The sequence below is a fragment of the Anas platyrhynchos genome, chromosome 13, assembly GCF_047663525.1.
Source record: "Anas platyrhynchos isolate ZD024472 breed Pekin duck chromosome 13, IASCAAS_PekinDuck_T2T, whole genome shotgun sequence".
Lineage (NCBI taxonomy): Eukaryota > Metazoa > Chordata > Aves > Anseriformes > Anatidae > Anas > Anas platyrhynchos.
This window is the reverse complement of record NC_092599.1, coordinates 21,849,436-21,873,521: the sequence shown is the minus strand read 5'-3', so window position 1 is coordinate 21,873,521 and position 24,086 is coordinate 21,849,436. Positions and strand designations below refer to the sequence as shown.

Sequence of the window (24,086 nt, the reverse complement as noted above, 5' to 3'; positions counted from 1 at the left end):
AGGGACAGGAAGCCTGCAATGATTGCTTGGCTTATCTAGAATGTATTATGGAAAAATAAGGATTTTATTAAAATGTCTAAAATATATTGGGTACCATTTTTGGTGCCTTCCTTAGTTGGACCTTCTTGTGCTCAGAGGTTCAGTCTTGGTATCTGATGAGTATGAAGATGTTCAGCATCTACACTACTCCTCAGCTTCTAATAACACTTTCCCATCTAAACTGCTCTGTACCTCAAGTAAGAGTGAAAGGGTTTTTTGTTTTTTAAGAGTTTTTTGTTTGTTTGTTTTTATGTAGCTCTCGGTAACTATCAACTGGTACTATCACGATCTCTGTCCAGATGAGTTTCTTTTACAGCAGGGCATCATGGAGGAAGAGGTTGTTAGAGAAGTAGGTTATCATCTTTCCTCTTTCTCACTTTGTGGCTCACTGAACTTGCTTTGCCTCTCTCTTTCTTTGTCTTTATTGTAACTAGAATTATCTAAAGGGGCCATTCCACGCATACTTCGAATTACTGAGATAATGCAGTACCTTTAACTAAAATGATTAATATCAGAAAATATTTAAATAGTATAATAGCTGACTGCACTGAGATTTTATTTCATTTAATAGAAAATACCATTAAAGAAAATAAGGGTAGTTAATAATAGGACAAGGGGGAATGGTTTTGAACTAAAAGGGAAGATGTAGATTAGATGTCAGAAGGAAATTCTCACGCGGTGGGTGGTGAGGCACTGGCACAGGCTGCCCAGAGAAGCTGCGGATGCCCCATCCCTGGAGGTGTTCAAGGCCAGATTAGATGAGGTATTAGATGAGGTCCTGGGCAGCCTAATCTAGTGGGAGGTGTCCCTGCCCAGAGCATGGGGTGGTTGGAACTAGGTGGCCTTTAAGGTTTCTTCCAACTCATATGATTCTATGATTTTGTGGCAAAGGAAAACAAGAGAAGACAGAAGTTAAAAACTGTTCACATTACATTGTGTAGAAACCTAGTAGTATATTGTGGCATGTGTATTTTATGTACAATGTGTATACATTCAGTTGATCCTATCACCCAAGTCGTTGTTTAAATGCTAAGACAAGGTTGATGAATATTATGATCTGGTTTTATTTTCAGATTGAAAATCTACAGGAGCAACTTAGGGACAAAGACAAACAACTAACTAATCTAAAAGACAGAGTGAAGTCATTGCAGACGGATTCTAGTAACACAGACACAGCACTAGCAACCTTAGAAGAAGCACTATCAGAAAAGGTAATATTTTCTTGTGCAACAGCATTATGTGCTGCTCCTGTGGGTGAAGTATGTCCAGAAAATGTCTTTTTAAGTTGGTCCGGCATCTGCAACAAAACCTATGAGCCTTGCCAGGAAAGCAGGTGGCTCTGTTCTGGCACAATGGGCAAAGAGTGTTTCCTGACTGATGAACTGAAACAGGATTCTGAGGTACCGATGGATGTCCTTTTAAATGAGGATGAAATGATCAGCTCAGAACATGGGAAGATTTTTGCCTTAGTAGAAGGTTGGTAGTGGTTGTTCCCCGCATGAATAGAAAGACATGGACACCTGACTGAAAGAAGGGAGAGTTTGGGGTATTTTAATGGCTTTGTGGTCTTGATTATCTTGTTCTTTTGCCTGTTAAACAGAGCCAAACTGAAGAGCCATCATCGACAATACCAACTGTTACTTCGGCTTGTTCTCAGCTCTATCGGCTTACTACACTTAAATTATAGGAGAAACCAAACAGACAAACTGGAGAATTGTATTTCTTTTCCACCTTAAAAAACAGCATACTTTTAATTTGAAAATTCCTAAGTTGGAGAGATAAATCTGGCCTATTTAATGTAGTGGCAACATTCCCACTAATTTTAGCAATTTCTGGATTTTTCTACCAGTTAACTTTGAATAGGAGTATAATCCAAATTAATGTGTGCAAAAAAAAAAAAAAAATTAGTATAAATACTCACTTTTTGTGGCTAACAGATTTCAATATGTATCACTTCAGTGTACACAGGTGAACACAACTAATTAAAAGGTTAAGTGCTATTCTGCAGTGCCTAATCTGATGAAGGCATTTATGGCTCTATGTGCATTTAAAATGCTACTGTGGTGTTGGAACTATTACCTAAATTGCTAATGTTAAATTTTTGATTTCTTTGTACATTTAATCACCTTATGGGGTGAAGTGGGAGGGTGGGGGAACATGCTTGGCATTATTTCCGTTACTTTATATGGATAACTTTTTCAGTAAACTTACAGAATTTATGCAGGAAAGTAAGTATGTGCATATCATTAATGTCTTTCACTGCTAATTTGGACACTGTTCACCAATCTCACAGCATATCATTAAAAAATAAGTTACTCATTAATCTGTTTTTCTACAAGTAAACTATAATCTTTGAATTAGCTGAAGTTGTCACTTTCCCAGTACTCCCAGGGAGGCAGTGAAGAGTTTAAAACAGTCCTTTAACCATTGTGTTATTGGTGTTAGTACAGAAAGTAGAGTGAAACTTGACAGTTCTCCTGTGCAATTAAGCATGGAGTACATAATCAAAAGCCAAAGTTGTCTTGTACCCCATATTCTGACTCAGCTGCAGGAGACAATGAATCATAGAATCATAGAATCATAGAATTTTCTGAGTTGGAAGGGACCCTTAAGGATCATCAAGTCCAACTCTTGACACTGCACAGGTCTACCCAAAAGTTCAGACCATGTGACTAAGTGCACAGTCCAATCTCTTCTTAAATTCAGTCAGGCTCGGTGCAGTGACCACTTCCCTGGGGAGCCTGTTCCAGTGTGCAACCACTCTCTCTGTGAAGAACCCCCTCCTGATGTCAAGCCTAAACTTCCCCTGCCTCAGCTTAACCCCGTTCCCGTGGGTCCTGTCGCTGGTTTTAATGGAGAAAAGGTCTCCTGCCTCTCGACATCCCCTTACGAGGAAGTTGTAGACTGCGATGAGGTCTCCCCTCAGCCTCCTCTTCTCCAGGCTGAACAGGCCCAGTGCCCTCAGCCGTTCCTCGTACGTCTTCCCCTCCAGGCCCTTCACCATCTTCATAGCCCTCCTCTGGACACTCTCCAACAGTTTCATGTCCTTTTTATACTGTGGTGCCCAGAACTGCACACAGTACTCGAGGTGAGGCCGCACCAGTGCAGAGTAGAGCGGGACAATCACCTCCCTCGACGGACTAGCGATGCCGTGCTTGATGCACCCCAGGACACGGTTGGCCCTCCTGGCTGCCAGGGCACACTGCCGGCTCATATTCAACTTGTTGTCTACCACGACCCCCAGATCCCTCTCTTCTAGGCTGCTCTCCAGCATCTCATCGCCCAGTCTGTACGTGCAGCCAGGGTTTCCCCGTCCCAGGTGCAGGACCCGGCACTTGCTCTTATTGAACTTCATGCGGTTGGTGATCGCCCAGCTCTCCAACCTATCCAGATCCCTCTGCAAGGCCTTTCCACCCTCAACAGAGTCCACAACTCCTCCAAGTTTGGTGTCATCAGCAAACTTGCTCAAAATACCTTCTATTCCTACATCCAGATCGTTTATAAAAATATTGAAAAGTACCGGCCCTAAAATGGAGCCTTGAGGGACCCCACTGGTGACCGCCCGCCAGCCTGACGCAGCCCCATTCACCATAACCCTTTGGGCCCTGCCCGTCAGCCAATTGCTCACCCATCGTATGATGTTTTTATTTAGCTGTATGGTGGACATTTTGTCCAGTAGGATCCTATGGGAAACCGTGTCAAAAGCCTTGCTGAAGTCCAAAAAAATCACATCAGCTGGTTTCCCTTGGTCCACCATACGGGTGATCTTATCATAAAAGGAAATCAGGTTAGTTAGGCAGGACCTACCCTTCACAAACCCATGCTGGCTGGGACCAATGACTGCTTTGTCCCCCAGGTGCGCCTCAATAAGTTCGAGAACCATCTTCTCCATGATTTTACCAGGCACTGACGTGAGACTGACAGGCCTGTAATTGCTAGGGTCTTCTTTCTGACCCTTCTTGAAAATCAGCACAACATTTGCCAGCTTCCAGTCTACCGGGACCTCTCCAGACTCCCAGGATCATTGAAAAATAATTGAGAGAGGTTCCGCGATGATATCCGCCAGCTCTTTCAGCACCCGGGGATGAATCCCATCCGGACCCATGGACTTGTAGGGATCCAGGTGGAGTAGCAAATCCCGCACACATTCAGGGTCGGTTGGGAGTTTGTCATCCCCACCGTCCCGGTCCTCCAGCTCAGGGCACCCTGGGTCCCGAAGCCCATCATCGGCATTGAAGACAGAGGCAAAGAAGGCGTTAAGCGTCTCTGCTTTGCCTGTGTCATCGTCTGTGAGAAGACCTTCCCTATCAAGGAGCGGCCCTATGTATTCTTTAGTTCTCCTTTTTCTATTCACATATCTAAAAAAACCCTTTTTATTTTCTCTCACAGACACAGCCAGCTTCAACTCTAGGTGTGCTTTAGCCACACGAATTTTCTTCCTACAAACACGAACAGCATCCCTATATTCTTTCCATGTCACCTGGCCCTCCTTCCAGTAGCGAAACACTCTCTGTTTCTGCCTAATCTCCATAAGAATGTTCCTGGTCAGCCACGCCGGCCTCCTGCCGCGCCTGCCTGACTTGCGATATTTAGGAACTGCCTGTTCTTGTGCTTCTAGGAGGCATCGCTTAAAGAATGACCAGCACTGGTGGACATCAAGGCCTTCAAGAGCAGCTTCCCAGGGGACCTTGCTGACTAGTTCCCTGAGCAGCCTGAAGTCCGCCTTCCCCATATCTAGGGATGAGGTTTTGGTGGCACTTTTCCTTCTGTCACCGTAAATTTTGAACTCAACCAGTTCATGGTCGCTATGACCGAGGCGGCCACCAATCACCACATCTCCCACCAGACCCTCTCTGTTTTCTAGCAACAGGTCTAGGAGGGCACCTTTCCTAGTTGGCTCCGTTAGCACCTGCACCAAGAAGTTATCATCTAGGTGCTTCATGAACCTCCTGGACTTGCTCGTGTCAGCTGTGTGGCACTCCCAGTTAACGTCTGGCAAGTTGAAGTCCCCCATAAGGACAAGGGGAGTTAATCTCGAGGCCTCTCTTAGTTCTGTAAAGAATAATTTATCGGCGCTATCGTCCTGGCCAGGCGGTCTGTAATAGACTCCCACAACGACATCCCCTTTATTCGGTCGTCCCTTGATCCTTACCCAGAGGCTCTCAACTTTGCCATCGCCGACCTGAAGCTCCACACAGTCCAGCCCCTGCTTCACATACATCGCCACCCCACCACCTCGCCTACCCTGCCTGTCCCTCCTGAAGAGCCTGTAACCATCTATCACAACACCCCAGTCACAGGACTCATCCCACCAGGTTTCGCTTATGCCGATGATGTCGTAGTTGCGGGACTGGGCCAGTACTTCTAGCTCATCCATTTTATTCCTCATACTGCGTGCGTTCGTGTAGAAGCATTTCAGGTGCGTCTCCTTACACTCAGCACCTTGTGGATCTAACCGAAGGACCTCACTGGCACACAGCCCCTCTGATTCTAGCGTACCATCCCTTAGGTCTTCACCGGCGTGCCTGGTTTTAGCCCCTTCCCCCTTCGACTCTAGTTTAAAGTCCTATCTATCAGCCCTGCCAACTCCTGACCAAAGATCCTTACCCCTCTCCGAGAGAGGCCCATCCCATTCGGTGCCATCAGGCCCGGTGTAGCATAGACCTTCCCGTGATCAAAGAACCCAAAGTTCTGCCGGTCACACCAGTCTCGAAGCCACGAGTTTATGTGAACAGCACACCTTTCAGCTTCGATCCCCCCTATCGGAAGGACAGAGGCAAACACAAACTGCGTGCCTGATCCTCTAAGTAGTCGCCCCAAATCCCTAAAGTCTCTTTTGATCGCCTTCAGACTTCTCTTTCCTACTTCATCGCTACCAGCCTGAAAGACCAGTAGCGGGTAGTAGTCAGTGGGCCGTACCAGGCGCTTGACTTTCTTGGCAACGTCCCTGACCCTGGCCCCAGGGAGGCAGCAGACTTCCCTACAGGTAGGGTCAGGCCGACAAATAGGGCCCTCTGTTCCCCTAAGGACAGAGTCTCCCACAACAATCACCCTCCTGTCTTTCTTGGTGGAGGCAGTCCTGATGCGTGGAGTCGACCTCCTCACCCTAGGCATCCTCCTGGGAACACTTTCTATCTCTTCCTCAGTTACTGGTCTCTCAATCTCCAGGGCCTCAAACCTGTTTCGTAAGGGCACCTGGGAAGGTGGGGCCGGAAGGGGAGGGCATCGCCTGCCATGTCGAGCAGGGACCTGTCTCCATTCCTCCTCAACTCCCAGATCCCCTCCCTCTGCCCGACGGCGACAGGGCAGGGGGTCCACCCCCATTTGGGGTGTCTCACCCCGGTACCTCTCCTTGAGGCCCTGCAGGGAGTTACTCCACAAGTCTGTCTCCGGCTCACACTCCCTGATGGCCCTCAACCTCTCTACCTCCTCCTTGAGCTCCGCCACCATGCGGATCAGGTCATCCACCTGCTCACACCTCACGCACGCAGCGTCTCTGCCTCCCGCCGATGGCAGCAGCAGGCTCTGACACTCCCTGCATCCAAGGTTGAATAGGTTGAATAGATCATGTATAGTCTACTTCTCACTACCAGAAATAGAAAAAGTTAAGAAATACTGCGTTAAAACTGAATGCAAACTAGTGAGTGGTGGCAATGAACTGTTTTCATGCCTTTTTATACTAGTACCATTCTAAAATCTGTTGAAATAAATATGAAAGTTTAAAACTAAAATATTCTATTAATCTCAGACATACAAGCTAAAATTTTACTAAACCCAAGATGCATTATTCCTCAATATAGCAATGAGGACTTGTCCCAGAGCTTGTTAAAAAATTGTGCTATTGAGTTTCTTTCCATATGTTAAAACTCAAAATGTGACACTTGAGATCCTGATGTTATGGAAATTCTGTGACAATCTTTATTTCAGATTGCTTTAGTAAATATTCTAAATCTGTTAAATGATGCTAGTTTTAATGTTTTGCAAAAGCTAGATGAACTTTGGATTCTAGATCCAAATCCTTCTCTGAAATGTTTTTTTGTTTGTTTTGTTTTTGCAACTCAAGTCTCCCTCATTTGGAATTACATGAATACATATGACCTGACACTTTTAAAGAATCATCGTGATTAGTGGTTTTTCCAAGTGGAATTGATTAGAACTCACATGGAGTCCCTAAGGCTGAATTCTGTACAGAGTAGTCACTTGCTTAAATAATATCAGCTGAGAATGGCATCTTTCCTGCAGTATTTGCAGGCTGCTCCATGGTGCATGTTCAGTGAATAGTATGGATTGTTTCCCTCTGCCACAGAAACTTCTGTCTTTGTGCAGCTGATGAGGACAATGGTATCTGTTTTAAGACAATGCTTTTGAGTAATGGCACAAAGCTGAATTGTGCTGTGGTGTCTGATGACTGTTTCAATCACTTATGAAGTGTTATTGTAAGCTTGTAAGTTTAATGAAGGCCACACTTTCAAGGGTAGGTTTTTCAGTCTTAAACGTACTCTCTGAGACATCTTTTTGTTAGGTACTTACACATTGAAAGAAGCCAATACATGTCTTCAAGAAGTTCCAAATGAACCATTATGCTTAGCTTTCTTGTGTCTTCTGGCAGCTATATACCTTGGCAGTTTCTCTTTACACAGGTGTCTCATTTCTAATTGTGTCCAGTTTTCCAATTTATCCTAGCTGCTATCATTGACAGATTTTTCTTATCCCTATTTGTCTGCAGTACAGTTCTTCAGACTGTCAGACTTCATCAGGTTATTAACTTTTTCCACTGGCACTACTGGTAGAAATGTGGAATAGGTTTCTGCCCAAATGGGACAAAAACATTTAGTGGTAATTTCTTAGTAATAAATTAATTTGACAAATGTAAATACTTTTATCAATTTAAATTTGTAATGCTGGCAAGCGAGATGCTGCTTTCATTCAAGAATACCCAATTTCCATGGCAATGCAATGGTTGACGAATTTATATACCCGTTATTATTTATAGTTTAAATACCATATAAGCTTATGCTCCTCCCACTCAGCTACATCATCTCTGATGTTAAGCATGGTTTTTGGCTTTACCTTAATTCTTTATCAATTCACAAGTTGTTAGAATTTTATTTGAAAAATACAAGTCCAAGAGCATCATGGGAAGCTCTTTTAAAATAGTGATGAAAATTATTTATACCAGTTCAATTAACCACAATTCATGAAAATTAAATTTAGTTGTTTTTCGTAGTTACTATGGGAAGAGATAAATATTACAACAGAATCATATAATGAGATTGTTACGAAGCTCTTTTTAAAAGTTCCCAAACTGACATGTTTGAGCATTTATATTTTTCTTGTGTTGCTTTTGAAAATACTCAGACAGAGATTTAGGCTCTGAATTAGAAAATAGGGCTCCTAATTCTTCATGAGAAGTAGATTATTCCAAGTTTTTTCTTGGATTTTCTTTTTCTTTCAGATTTAGTGATTAAGTGGCTTAATAACACTAAATGAGTAATAACTATCGACATATGAAAACCATCAAAATTTACAGTAATGGACCCATTTATTCTTTTTATTTTCCAGGCAATATTGCTGATATCATTTGTTTCCTTGTCAGGAACCAGAAATGAACCAACAGAACTTCAGTCACTGTTGGGCACATTTTAGAACTAAACTGAAAAATGTGCTCATTCAATTCCTTACCTGTAAGCACAGGCACTCTACTAGGTGCTGAAAATTCTTAACAATGATGGAGGTTACATTGCAATAAACCAAAAATAAGTTTACTCCTATTAAAAAAAGTTTTAACATCAGAATATGCAAAACTGCTATCAGCTCCCTTGATGTTTTAACAAGAAACTTTTCAAAGAATATCTCAGCTCTTGCACTGGTCCAAAGCAGCTCAAGAGGTTGCTTTCATGAAGCTGATATTTATAAAGTTGGCCCTGCTGTAGCAGCATACAGCAGATAAGTAACTGAGTATGCCTGATAATAGAGCTATAAGCTGTGGCAATTCAGTTCCCGCTTCTGTGATAAAGTGCAAATAGATTAGGCCTGTGAGGTCCTAGATTAGTGCATAGGAAAGCTCGCCAATGCAAATAAGACTGAAACAAGAACACATTGTTGGGATTTCTGTAAGCTAGCTGTTAATCAAGTAAAACGTGGTATATTAGGGCCTTTTAACATGTTTTTGACATTTAGCCCTATGCAGCTGACAGGAAAATTAGTCTTCTTTTGTGATTGACTGAGGGAAAAATTTATACTGTTTTATTAATAAAATTAAATGATAGTATGTTTAATTTGTTATAGCAGAAAATATCACTTAGCTAAGTAAATCTTTAGGACGGAACCAGTGTTGAACTAAGTATAAAAATAACTACATATATTCTGAACAGCTGTTCCACTTAGTGGAGATTGTAATTTTAACATTAATATTTAAGGTATTAAGGAGTTATATAATTTCTTTTTAGGAATAACTCTGACTTATTAAATATCCCATACATATATATATATACATATATTTCATATCATATAGTGCAAAGGCCAGCTAAAAGTAAAATTACATTTGCTGGTTTGTCATTTGTGTAATACTCAACAATGTTGCTGTGCAACTGCCTTCATTCTACGTGAACATATTTCTACGTGAAGTCCTACCAGGTATGTATGAGTCAGAGGTCTGTATGAAGTCTGGCATCATTCACCTTCATAGTTTTAGGTATCTCTGTGCAAGCAAGTTGATACTGCCTTTGAAATGTTTAATTACACTGAGCCAGATGGTTTTGGCTATATCATTTAATTCTTTTTTTTTTTTTTTTTTAATTTTTGTACCATGTGAATGAAGTGGAATGTAGTATGCCATCAATTTATATTTCTGAATGAAATGAATAGGGCTATGAGTATATGTGGTAGTCTTTACTGTTTTATGTGAAGATTCTTACAGTCACACTAGTACTGTAATAGGCGTATTCAATAGCTAAAGCTCACGAAAGGAGTCCCTGTTGCCACTGGAATACTAGACACAGAATGAAAGTAGCTGTGTGAACTTCCAGCTTTTTGAAAGGTGTTTTCCTCAGGAATTCAGTAGGAAATAATAACTATGCCATATTCTTAATACAAGATAAGTCAATATAGTGGTGATTGTATGTCAATATCTAAGAGATTCCAAATACATATATTTGCAAACTCAAACATAATTGTTTAGTAAAGACCTTCATCTGATTGTTTAAGAACTCCTGATGATATTTAACATTATAAAATACTGTGTAATGTTGTTTTTTTATTCCAACTATTGGTAAAACAAAGCGTTACAGCTGGAAGCCAATATTATATAACTGGAAGAAAAAAAAATCATTTATCATAGGAACATAAATGTTTGAATTGGCTCTATAAGGAAAATATTTGAAATATAACACATTTTGCATTTAAGTCTAGCTTCACATACAGTAATAGATTACTCATTTAGCAAGCATGTGTATACTCCATTAATACTCCACATCTGCTTTTGATATTTTAACAGCTCACATTACATAATCTATGTTGCATAATAAATTGTTTACTATATAGACATAACACAAAAGAAAGTTTATTTTTAAATATTTAAAATAAAAGTAAAGAGCTATAAAAATTAAAATTGAACTTAAAAGTCTAGTATGCTTAATTGAAAATACAGAGGGGTCTGCAGTTACCTTTCTAATAAACAACAGCAAACATTGGAGACATTCCAAATAAGTTTAGATCTCTATGAGAAGTGGAATGTTTTTATTTCCTGAATTGGCATTTAAATATTGTCCCCGTAAAGTCAAATTGTGTTCTGTGTAACCAAATTTTAATTCAGTAATATAAAGTAATAAAATACTTGTTCAATTCATAAATCCATAGAAACTGATTATTAGTTTTAAACTTAACAAATACGATACCACATACCAATCCATACCACAAATACGGTGTTTAAATGATAGGAAAATGAGTAAATGGATGCTTGGTGAAAGGTAGGTCTACAGAAATGGAAAATATAAGGGGACATTTACAGAAAACTTTCCAGTCTTCTGAAAATGCAGTGTTTTCTAGTAACTAAGTCCTATTCAATACAAAAGGAGGAGCAGACAACAAGCAGAGGCACTGGACTGCTGTCAGCAGGATTGCTGATTTGGTCAGTGTTGCATTGGGTTGAATTGTGAAAATAGGGAGAGGGAGAATGAGCAGACGGGAAACAAATTATGCTTGAGGTGCAGAATCTTGAAAACATTTCTGCCTTTTCCACAGAACCACGGTGACTGGAAAAGACCTCTGCACATTATCTAGTCCAAACCTGCTCAAAGAGCAGGGTCAAATATAGCAGTTTGTTCGAGATCTTGTCCAGTGCAACTCTGAATATCTCTGAAGTTGGTGACTGCTGGCATGAAAAGCACAGCCTTGAGTTTAGGCTTTTTTTTTTTTTTTCTTTTTAATTAAAAAAAAACATATAAATATTGACAGTTGGCTTTTTGCAAGATGTGTGTTGAGCTTTGGAAGGTTCAGAAGCAATCTTCATAAGACCTCTAGAGTTCAGAGGAACGTTGTACCTAACATGTGGACAAAATGAATGAATAACCAGGATAGTCCACACAATAGATGCTTTTTAAAAGTGCTGTTACTACTTAAGCTAACTTTCATAAATAATTTTGTTTTCTTTCATTAAATTGACTAAGCTAATTGGAAATCAAAATGAGATGTGCAGCTGCTGAAATATTGCTTGCATTGTAATGATTGCTGAGGTATAATAACCACAGCTGAGAGTACATTGATATGGGTAAAGGAAAACCTTGTGTGCATATGTGTACTGTACTGGCAGTAGAATGAAGTGTATATATGTGCAGTATGTATATATGTGTGTGTATGTATATATATATACACAGTATAAGGAGTCATGGACAGAGGGAATTAGCATAAGATATTTTTCTCTTTTTTCTAATAATATTAAGCTTCCATCAGACTTTATAGTTATGTGAAATATTATTTTAAGCATTGATCCTATTCTTATGCTCCTCCTTGGAGTTTTCCAGCATAAGTACAAAATGATTTGAATAGGATCCATGAGAATGCTAATGGCTCTACCTGAGCCTTGCCACTGGTACCGTAGAACTTCAGTCAGGATGTGGTTTTGTCCCATGTTCATTTAACTTTCCTAAATTACGTTGCTTTTCTTGATTCCCTGATAACCACTTCCAAGATTGCTCTAGTAGTTCCACTGATAACTCTGCTTAAATTGGCCTATTACCAATTCAAATTTACTTCCAGTGGTTATTTTATTTTACCCTAAATATTATTCTGTCTAGTATTTGCATTCTTTGAGTATTGGTAGAATGTGATTTTGAAGAATGTAGTCAAGGCTTAACAAAACCATACTACTGTATGTGATTTTTGCATTTACCTTTTGAATTAAACACCCAGTCCCTGACTGATGATTTCTAGCAATCCTTATAATAGTCAAAAGAAGTCATCAAAATATTGAAAAACATGGTTGAGTTTAAATATGTGTAGGGTCACTATTAATTAGATGGAGAAGAATCTTCCTTTGGATAATATAAGTCGTATCAGAGTATCTTTTCTGTGTCTTTCTGCATCAGCAAATGCATTACTAGGATGAATAACTTTCCATATTTATCACAAGACTAATCATATTCATAGCAATATAGATATTAAATGAAGCTTCTGTACTATGAGTGTACACTTGAGTGTACACTCATCAAGTATTGAAAACCTTGATCTGATGCTACTGAAAGCAGGGGAACTCTTCCACTGACTTTAATATCATTAACTTATCAGTCATCCTCTGCTTCTGAAGGTTGATTTTCTAAGTGCTACTTAATGTAAAGAAATTTTATTCTTGCTTTTCTTAGAATGATTCCCAACTTTTGCATTTTGCAATCCTTTCCCTTGTTAGGAAAGAATAATAGAGCGCTTGAAGGAGCAAAGGGAGCGAGATGACAGAGAAAGACTTGAAGAAATCGAATCTTATAAAAAAGAAAACAAAGACCTGAAGGAGAAAGTTAATGCTTTACAAGCTGAGCTGACAGAAAAAGAGGTCAGTCTTCACAGTAAAATCTATGTTCTATGTCATGATGATGAAAGAAAGTGCATTAGGATTACTCTTGAACCATTTAAAGTAGTGAAGCTCTGCCACCTCAGTGGTCAGCTTTTATTGAACTTCTATTTTCTTAGGCATTCTTCACAGTCCTCACTTTTGTACATAAAATATTGCCTTACTTTTTGCATAGTTGTGTATCGTCTTTGCTACTTTTTCCTCTACATAAGCCTCCACAAGGCTCAAATATTTAATTGTTGATCCTGTTTTCACTTGTCAGTCAGATTAACAGACTTCAAAGTAATTGTACCTCCAGAAAATAATGTCAACTTGTCTGTATTATGAATGTTTCAGTGTTTCACTGCATGCAAGCTCCTGTGATTCTTTTTGGTTGTATTCTCAAAATGCTGTCTTTGGCTAAACATGCTTATCCTTGTGTCAACTCTTTTTGAGGAAGGGGAGGGGGAACAGGATCCAAGTGATTACTAAATTGGCAATAAGTTAGTGTCGTGGTGACTAGGAATTAACCTTTTGCTCTTGGTCATTTTTCAGTCTAGTTTAATCGATCTCAAAGAACATGCATCTTCATTGGCATCAGCAGGGCTGAAAAGAGACTCCAAACTTAAGTCTTTAGAAATAGCCATAGAACAAAAGAAAGAAGAGTGTAGTAAGTTGGAAGCACAGTTGAAAAAGGTAAGTTCCATCTTAAAAACAAACAAAACCCAGCAATAATCAGGGAAAAAAAAAATAAGAAAGGACCACACCCAAAGCTCTCATGTTGAAAAGATGAACTTGTTTACTCTTCTAGAGTAAATCTAAAATCTACCGATGGTGTTTGCTGATGCTTGCATCAAATACTTCTAACTTTTTCTTAAGAGGCTTGTACCAAAGCCATTAGAAGCCTCCAAAATTATCTTGATTACCTATATGAGGGAATTCTGAGAAGCTGATTCAAATAAATGAACTGGGAACAGGACACTAGAGGGAAAGTAGAAAGGCAGGGAGAAATTATCGAACCATCAATTTTTATGTGAATGAATTTATACCTTTATTAGAAGTAGATAGAAATGCTCATAGTACGAGGAAAAAAGTGAAAGCAGAACCTACTAATGAAAAAGAAGTCTGCTTCTAAAATGGAATTTCTAGTTGGGTTTTATTTCTGCCTTTTTTTTTTTTTTTTTTTTTTTTTTGTTGATGAATGTATGTTTGTGATAATTAAGCAAACAAACAGAAAGCTTACCTCAGCTAGCAATTCAATAAGAAATAAAGAAGAAAACATTTAAAGGAAAACATCCAAATTCTATTTTTTATAACATGGTTTTATTTAAATTGATGCATTAATATATTTTTTGCTTAAATGATTTGCAAGGTTGTGGATGCCTTTTCTACCATACATTATTTCTTTGACTTGTTTCTGTGTCACCTGGTTATGTCTGCTCTCATTGTTCAAATGCCAATGTCATGACACATTTGATGGGTTCAGACATTGTTTGCCTTCTGTAGTTCGTGAGTAAGTGTAGGGCAAACATGTTTCATTTCCTAGAAAAGTGTTCATATGTTCTATGAATGTTACCACTGTTAGGATAATATTCTGACTTTTTTTTTTACACAGGTTGAGTAGTATCCTGCTCCATGTTTAAGCAGAGTTTCAATACCCTTAACGTGTGAAGAAGTTACTGCGAAGTGTAAAGGATACTAGAATGAAAATCTTAGAATTCTATTATTTTTAATTCCGAAAGAATATGTGCAGTTAGCTGGCAGTATTATATGTTTAGTTGTGGAGATGAAAGAAAGGAATGTTTTCAAATTAACATATACAAAAGCTTTTAATTAAAATACAGCTCCTTTATAAGTTGTGTAGCTTGTAAGTGCTATTGATGCCAGAATTAAAATATCCAAATAAGCTGTTTCACTGGAAGTCTTTTTTTTTTTTTTTTTTGTTTTCTTTTGCTTGAAAATAATTCAGCTTACATTGCACTTTGCTACAAAATGTACTTCTTTACAATCTGAAATATCTTATTTGTCTGCAATGAAAAAAAAAAAAAACAAAAACAAATTAGTGAAACAAACAAACAAAAAGCATAAAGCACAGATCACTTTAAAATCAAAATAATCATAAGGACTTGAAATCCTAAGTCAATCTTCCATGGCTGTACATATAAACACATCTTATGGTCATAGAAAAATAAGCACTTATAAAAGTCAGAGAGTGTCTGGGATGTCTTTCATATAGAAAAGGAGTATGTTCCTTGTGTATAAATACAAAGAATTATTAAATGAAAGTTGAAAACATAATAGTTTTATTATATCATAAATACAGCATAAAGCCCCCATGGAAACTCACCCAACATTTGTAGGAGACCAGGTATTTCCACAATAAAATGTAGTTACAACCTTCTTTGTGGGCAGAAGAAGTTTCTGTTTTTTGAACAGAAACAGTGACTGTTAATGATAGTAGACTCCAAACAGTAATTTTCAAGTCACGTTTTCTCTAATAAAATACTTTATGTTCAGACCTGTAAATATCCTGCGTTAAAAGTAACGGGTCCCCAGAAATCTACCTTCACTGTGTTTTCACTCCTTAGTAAACTAACTGAAATAGAAAACTGGGTTATTCTTGTATATGTCTGCGTTAGAGTAGGAGGCAGCATCAATATAATTCAGAGTAAATTAACATGCACGGCTCGTAAGTGTGCTTATGAGTGCTTATGCATATGTTCACATGTATGAACATTACCCACTACAGAAGCTTGGAGGAATTGAACAACGTATCTTTTTCAAATCGACTCCAAAGGCTGTCTCTTGTTTTGAGAAATTTGAGTGCAGCTTATATATGACTCCTCTCTATAAAATAACATAGACAAGACACTTTTTCATTATGGTATTTTAAAATGATCATAGCTAAATTTTGATTTATGTTGTACCAAGTTATGCTAATAAATATGAATATAATCTGTGCACAGTTGCTAGGATTTGCTCTCTTCCATGAGTACTAACAGTAATAAATGCCATGACTGAAAGAAAATGTGTGCAAGGGGCAAGTATAAACAACTATTTTTTTTTTAAAGTTTATATTTCCTAGTTTACACACTTTCCTTTTTTTTGTTGTTGTTGGAGAGAATAAGATTCATTTTTTGACTATTAAGAGGCTTTTGATCAAATCTGATTAGATAGAAATATTTTTCAGTATTACTCAGCTGAATTGTTTGCATTTCATTAAAAGGAAACATGCTGATTTTAAAATCACTATTAATTTTAAAGAGTGGACAAATTTAAAGTAACAAGTAAGATGTTCATAAAGAGTAATTATTCATATTACTATACTATATTTTGGTACACAAAATAATATTTAAAGCCATAGACATGCTTATTAAACTTTTTGTGCTAAAGATGAAGCATTGAAATTCATGAAGTTACAAATAAAAAAATGAAAACTAGGAGAATGTTTGATACTTTGTGCCATAAGTTCATAGACTTCTTGTTGACTTATCTTGTATTGTTATTAGTGAAAGAACAGTAGGGATTACCTTAATAAGTAGCTAAGTATTTTGTGTGTGTGTATATAAAATATGATTATCCACCTCAGAATTTCCTCCTTTTGTTTGTCATTATTTTAAATTTACTTGCTTACTGACATATTTGCAGTCACTAAAGGACTTTTTGCCAAGCTGTACTGTGCAAAAGTCATTGTGCATAGAAAATTCAGTCTTGTGTTAAACAAAAGAAAAGTAATAAATTTAATGATAGAATTTAATTAATCTTTTATTATTACCATCTTTGAAGCTTTGGTGATAAATTGCAGCCTCAGCCAAAAGCACTTCTCGTGATTCATTGCTTAAGAGCAGCGCTTAATGTATCATCAAAAGTGGACCCCTTTCTTTATTTCATGGGTAATTTAACTTGAGAAAGGGAAAGTAACACAAATGTTAAATATCTTACTCCAGCTATTCTTTTTTAGGAGCCAAAGTCAACATTTATGTTTCCCTTGTGCCTCTCACTTTCACGAAGGAATGTTTAGAATCTTAAATTTCTATTTTTTTTTTTTTTTTTAATGACAAGTTCTTCTGTGCAAATGCACTGGTTTTGTTGAGCTAATGCTGTTTTCATGGATCTTTCCCTCTTTTCCTGTCTCTGCTTCACTCCCTTCCAACTTTGCAATGTAGCAAGCTGAACAGTTGTTCAATCAGATGTACAATCCAGTAAGTTCTTTTTAAAAATGCCATCTGTAACATACAAAAGCATGAGGATCCATTATCTCTTGTTGTGCTCTTCCTCTGTGGAGCTTTGCAGAATATTTCTGATGCTCACTATGCTGTATCCATTATATCCAGATAAGTAAACTTTGTGGACTTCAAGGCCATTTTAAGAATATGAAATGTATTAAACTACATATTATATTTCTTTTAAAAACACAAGTATCCTAGCCTTTAGGTCCTCAACTTCTCCATTAGAGAAGCATGCCTTTTTTTTTTTTTTTTGCTTAGCTTTTTGATTCCTTCTTGTGGAGTACTTTATTTGATCCTTCAAACAAATAACTTTTAATTTAGTCATTTTATAATAAGTGACTGAATTGATTAGGTGAACAATAGTATCTAGGATGTGACTGGTAATATTTTCAAAAAGCCATAACGCTAAAATAATTCTTATCAACTTTACTCACGTAAAAGTGATATTCAGTTCACATTCAGCTTATATACATTAAGAATATCAAAAGATAGTTTTTAATCCAAGAAAATACTGAAATATATAATGATGAATGCAAGCAGCAGTTTTGAAAAAGCCAAGTATTATTACTTTGACTTGTTTAGTATTATTATTCTTGCTAATGTCTGCTTTAATCGCACAGTATCGACCCTTTTGACTTAAGTGTGTACCCTTTTCTGTTTTAAGAGCAGTAATAAACATTTTCTTTGTAGAGAACTTTTCTTTGCTGAGCTGTATTTAACATGTGCTGTGAGCATCGCAGGACAGAAATAATGATGCAACTGGATTGTAATGGCAATTTACAAACTAAAGTTTACACAGTAATCATACCTGGAATTACCATGTAATTGGCACAGTATTTATAGGAGGAGTATATATTCCTATATATAGGAGTATATGCCTAGATATATATGTAGGAATATATAGGTTTTATTAAGTAATATGATAATGTGCATTAGGGTAAGTATTGCCTTCACCAAAGTAAATCAGAATTTCACCATTAATAGTGGTGGACAAGGATTCCAGCTTTGGAGTCTCCTATAGCTAAGTCTAGCCATGTAGTAGATATGTCATGATTTGTGCATAGGAAAAGAGAGTCGCAAGAAATATGCCATATTTACTTTTGAAATTATTGGTTAACTTTATTTTGAATCCTGTCATGAATCATTTTTAAGTAGCATAAGGTCTGATGTTATCGCTTCTACTATCTAGCATGCTGCTAGTCAGGCCTTTCCCCTTTGAACTATAAAAACTTTTTTATTCTGTATCACATATCACCTTTGTGGTTGTTACATTTCCTATTCATATCATTTGCACTCCTACTGTGCACGTCTCTTCAGACTGGAGTCTATTTTGTGTTACTTTTCTCTTGATTTTCTTAAATGCTTTCCAGTCATTATTTCAGTATTAGTTACTTTGCTATATGGAATTTGTTTGTTTATTCCTAGTCTATTTGTCTGTGATATTCCAAAGTCAGACAGTTTACTTTTTTTTTTCTTCCCCTGCTTTTCATGCTTAATTTTCTGAAATACTAACATGTCTGTTCTGAAATAATGGATGCAAGATCCTTTTCCTTTGGTACCAGACAGTAATTGTAGTGTATCCTCCTCAAAACTGGTTTTCTTCAATAAACTTTTCTTGAAAAATATTTTTTTTTTATTGAAAGAAAAAAAATCTTTTTTTTTTTTTTTTTTTGAGAATGATCTCCTTTCCCCAAACCACCTTGAAATTGAGGTTGTGACTTCACTGAAATTGATGACAATGTTTTTTTTTGAATTCCACAAGTCCAAATTTTCACTTTTTTTTTTTTTTTTTTTGGTATGGCATTAATAGCAGGTCCTGAAACAACTTGTTTGTACATTATGCTTCATAATTTAACAGAATGCTTTTTTTTAATTTTATTTTTATTATTATTTTTGTTTAAGAGCCATAAAAATGGATTGCAGTCTACTGAAATTTTAATGCTCCTTTGTTTAAATGTGTCAGAAATAACAGTCAATCTCTGAGTGGACCTCTTTTAGCCTATACAGTAATAACATAACTTTTTTTTTTTTTTTTTTTTTTGTGGAATTCATGTTTTCTACCATGTCGGAAAAGTATTGGCTCCAAGACTTTCTTTCAATGCTGAATCCAATGTTTTTAATCCAGCAATGGATGGAAATGTTTTGTTCTTATATGCGTTATACCATTTATACCATTAGGGTACTGAGGTGGAAGAGGTGCAATGATTTCACAATGTATTTGCCTGTGTAAATAAGATGTGAACAAAATTGGGTGCATTTTTATTCATGTTTGCTTTGAAAGTTGAACATTTTAAATACCCAATGATTTCTTGTGCAAAGTTGACTACAAGTTACATGATTGTTTTTGTCCTGTAGTAAAAATGTAATGACATATATCTTTTCCTCAATAGTAAAGACTTATTTTCCATAAGCTTCATGAGAGCAATGTCAGATTCAAATTTAAGACACTTGTAGAATTTACTTTAAATTGCTTACAGCAGCCCCTAGTGTTAAATAAGTAAATAAATAACTTGATTTTTAAGCAGACTACAAAAATAGTGGCTTTTTTATTAATCTATTACTGAAAGTAATAAGATTTGAAGGATCTTACAAAGTAATTTCTTGCATGTAAATTCAGTCATTTCATTTAAATTTATTTAACACTCAAATGATTTCTGTGTATGTGTCTGAAGCTTTTAAAATGAAATACTGTATCTATCCATCCATTTCTGTTATGTAGAATAATGCATGCATGATTGTACCATAGAATTTTAACTCACTAAGTAATTCATGTTATACGTTTGTGCCATACTATTATTGTTTTCATGTAGGAAATTTGCTGTTTACATGAGGACATATTACTTTAATTCTACAATATTTGTAGTACTTAGGAAAATATCGGAACAGACATATACGTACTGTAAGAATTAATGAAATTCCTAGCAATATGCTATTTTTATTGAATTGGAATATATAAATATAAAAAATATAAAACAATTGGAAAATAATATGTAATATGCAATGTAGTCACAAGATGACAGACAAAAGACCATAAGACCAGTGTGAAAATTGAAATTTTGGATTGTGTTTCCTATGTCTAATCTGCACATGTAAGCATTAAAAATACAGATTAATAGATCAACTACCTGGCTGCAGAAAGGTACTCATGATACAAGGTACTCTTCCTCATAAAAATAGAAAATGTATTCTCCCTAGGAAAACAGAGAACGTGGGAAGAAAAAGGAGGATGGAAATAGAAATAGGATAGGTGTAAGAGAGGAGAACTGCAAGTGATGGGGACTTTCTGATGTATGCGATTAACCATACAGCTTCTGATTAGGAGTGATCCAAGCCTTTCTCCCACATTTAGCCTGCCTGGTTGGAAGTAGGGACTATGTCAGTTGAGCTGCACCAGTAGGCTATGTTGGGCCTCCTGTTTGACCTCAGAAGTCCAGTTCCATCTGGAAACAAATCATCCGTGATCTTCATATAAGAATTATTATTAAAAAAAAAAAAAAAAAAAAAAAGGTGACTCATACAAATCCAAACACATCTTGCAAATAAAATATATCTTTATCCTGGCACTGTCATATGGACTTTATTTTGTTGTCTGGTCAATTATAGTACCAGCAGCTTTGTCAGCAACATGAGGGTTTCCTTCAAGGGAAAGCTCCTTTAAAAAAAAGTTTCATGTTCTTGCTATCCATATTTTTACTAACTTTGATTTCCTCCTCCTTTAAGGCAATACCTCCGTAGAAGTCTGATTCCTGCCTCCTTTATGCAAACAAACTCTTGTTTGTGTAAATAGTCCAAAAATACTCTATAGGATGTGCAACCAACTTGGTCATTTTTAATGCTAAAATGATTTCTCTCTCTCTTTCTGAATAATCTTATTCTTCCCTCTGTAATGAATGCTTATGCTGATTTATATATGACATTATGGATAATTGTGCTGCATGTCAAACCCCTGTTGAGGTTGGATACTAAATCATTTGGAGTAAATCATATTTTATAGGTTCTATTTCATTTTGAGAACTATAGGGAAATGGCCAAGTTTGTGGTAGGGAAGTTTCCAAAAACACATCCCACAAATATGGAATGCTATAAACACCAGAGAAATCAGAATAAATGAAAATACTTTTGCCATTTAACATCAATTTCCTTAGCATGTTGTTATGCAAGGATTATAGGGCTAAACTGGAGAATATAATTTATATCTGTTGTTTCAGGTTACATTTTAGTTAAGAGCTGTTCAGTAGATGATTTGTTCAGTGCACTTTGGAGCTGCAAAGGCAGGCTAGATGCAGAAAGGTGGGTGTTCTGCCTGTTTATGAAATGATGGAACCAAAGTCAGCAAATAAGCATCTTATGCATTGAAACTAATAGAAAGGGAAAGTGACAGGGAAGAATATGAAATGGCGATAGCTTTAGAGTGGAACTGAAATTCTGTTCATACCCTTAAGAGATGAGGAGGAATCTGAAGAGCAATATGGAACAAAATGCCTTTTGCATAGTTTTGCTAGTATTTTAAAGAGAGGAGTGTTTTTTTTTTTTTTTTCTACTTTTTTTGAGTGAATTTACATTTACCAACATTTGAATTATTTTTCTCCTTCACTTGTTTATTCTTTGTGAAAGAACACTTAGGTCCCGTTTTGGAGAGGTAAAATATTGTCTAATTTCTTAATAGAACTGGTGGAAAATGGAAGTAGTGTGCAGGTTGGAAATGGTACCCAGTGTCTCAAATAATTGGCAGTCTGCATATTGCTTTTAATTAAAAAATTACATAGCTAGCTGAAAGTAAATTTCTTGACACAGCTAAAACTCAGCATAAAATAAATCAAACTTTAATATTAAATCAGGGAGATGTAGGAGGATGAAAATGAATCTCTTGCTAACATCTCTGTGGGTATTACCTTGAAATGAGCTCTGTTAGGAAACTCCTTTATAAGGGCTTGAGCATCCCAAATAGAACATTTGAAGAGCAACATTGGAATATTTGAAGAGCAAGGCTCGTAAGTTTTGTAGGCTTCTCCTATTATGGTAATTCCTGTTATGGCTTCTCCTGTATTGGTAACTAAATATTCCTTCTGATTAAAAATCTCACAATGGGATAAATAAAACATGAAATCATCTATCTTTTTCTTACTATCCTCATGCTTAAATGATATGTTACGAACAAAATTCCTAATTTTCTTTCCAGTAATCTCATTTCTCATTTTTTATTGTTGTATTTATACTAAACCCAGACTTATTCTTTATTTATACAGAAAATTTTACCATTGCAAAGAATATGAACCTTCTAATAGCTGTATTTTATATTAATTCTTTCCAAAACATGCATGTTTCATTTTGACCGGCATTTCTTCCATTGCTTGCTTGCATCGTCTATTCCCTGAAATTAAGAAGATAATCCCAATTTTCTTCTGCATAATAAGATAGTTGGAGGACTTTCAGTTCTAAACATCCTGAATTTCTGTAAAATTTTTGTATACTAAGAACATGTTATCTGAATTTTCTATGTTTAATGTGCACTGCATTAAACTACTTGTTTTTTCCTTGCCTGCTCTTTCAAGATGCCAATTAGGAATAATGGGAAGCAAGGGGTAGGCGAAGCATTGCAGTGCATTGTTGTTTCCATCTGTGTGTGATTATACCAGCCAACAGTTTGAAGCACTTGATGCCTGATCATGCTCCCATTGATGTTAATTGGGTTTTTGCCATTAGATTTGATGGGATGTATGATTGGGCTCAGCACTGTTGTGTTCATTGCATTTGTTCTTGTCTGTGAAACTGCCACCCATCCATGCATGTGTTTGCCAGGTTTGTGCCATTGTCACTAATGAGCTTGTTTTCTGATGTTTCAGGCTAAGTATTCATGAGAATGGAATAAATAAATAAATAAAATTAAAAAAGATAAAAATAAAAAGGATTATTTGGTAAAATGTCTGCTGAAAGAAACTTTTTAGTTCATTGGTTTTTCTTTTGAAAGCAGCACTGCATATAAACAATTTCTTACTTTCATATTCTTAGTATCAAGCTGTATTTGAAACATCTGGTGATACAGATTACAATATATATATATCTGTGTATGCTCATGAAAAAAGCATACATGTATGGAGAGAGAGTGTCTATACATTTGAAAGACTTAAGAAGCATGAAGTGAATTAAATGAGTTACAAGGTGATTTTTTTTAAATTAAAACAACAAAACAACAGCCTTAAACCATGGTCATGTTAAGAAACAAAACAAAACAAAAAAAAACAACCAACCAAACAGCACTCTTTTTGTTTAATAAATGCCCTCCCACTACAGGATGAAGCTTTGGTAAGATAGCATTTGAAAGTAATTTTAGACTGTGAGGGTACTTGAATTCCTTTTATAAAACTTCTGTAGAAAAATATTATCTGACAGAAATACCTATAATCCTTTTTAATGAAAATTTTAACTCCAAGATTGAAGAAGCAAAGCTCTTAAAGCTATGTAAATTACTGTCAGTATTATTATTATTATTATTTTTAATATTGATTCTGAAGGCTCATGAGGCTGAAGAGGAGGCACGGATGAACCCGGAATTTGCAGACAGAATGAAACAGCTTGACAAAGAGGCATCATACTATAGAGAAGAATGTGGCAAAGCGCAGGCCGAGGTTGACAGACTTCTAGAAATACTCAAGGAAGTAGAGAATGAGAAGAATGACAAAGATAAGAAAATTGCTGAGTTAGAAAGGTAATTTTTGTATTATTTGTTTTCTGTTAAGTGGCATTTTTATGTACTTGATCTTCACTAAAGAGAAGAGAAG

General features: G+C 36.6%; 1 protein-coding gene across 7 annotated transcripts in view; it reads left to right on the top strand.

Moving 5' to 3' along the window:
- ERC2 (ELKS/RAB6-interacting/CAST family member 2) overlaps positions 1 to 24,086 on the top strand; it is a 550,520-nt gene that overhangs the window by 217,654 nt on the left and 308,780 nt on the right. For 4 of the 7 annotated variants that reach the window (XR_011812380.1, XR_011812381.1, XM_072044083.1 and 1 more), the window contains exons 8-13: positions 1,113 to 1,250; positions 12,941 to 13,081; positions 13,634 to 13,774; positions 17,245 to 17,280; positions 22,860 to 22,889; positions 23,820 to 24,013. Coding sequence is in view for 2 of the 7 variants with exons in the window: in XM_072044083.1 (XP_071900184.1) it covers positions 1,113 to 1,250; positions 12,941 to 13,081; positions 13,634 to 13,774; positions 17,245 to 17,280; positions 22,860 to 22,889; positions 23,820 to 24,013 (680 nt within the window). In the remaining 5 variants the exon portion in view is untranslated. The remainder of the gene's footprint in view (positions 1 to 1,112; positions 1,251 to 12,940; positions 13,082 to 13,633; positions 13,775 to 17,244; positions 17,281 to 22,859; positions 22,890 to 23,819; positions 24,014 to 24,086) is intronic. The other 3 variants (XR_011812383.1, XR_011812382.1, XR_003500250.3) reach the window with 3 other exon arrangements.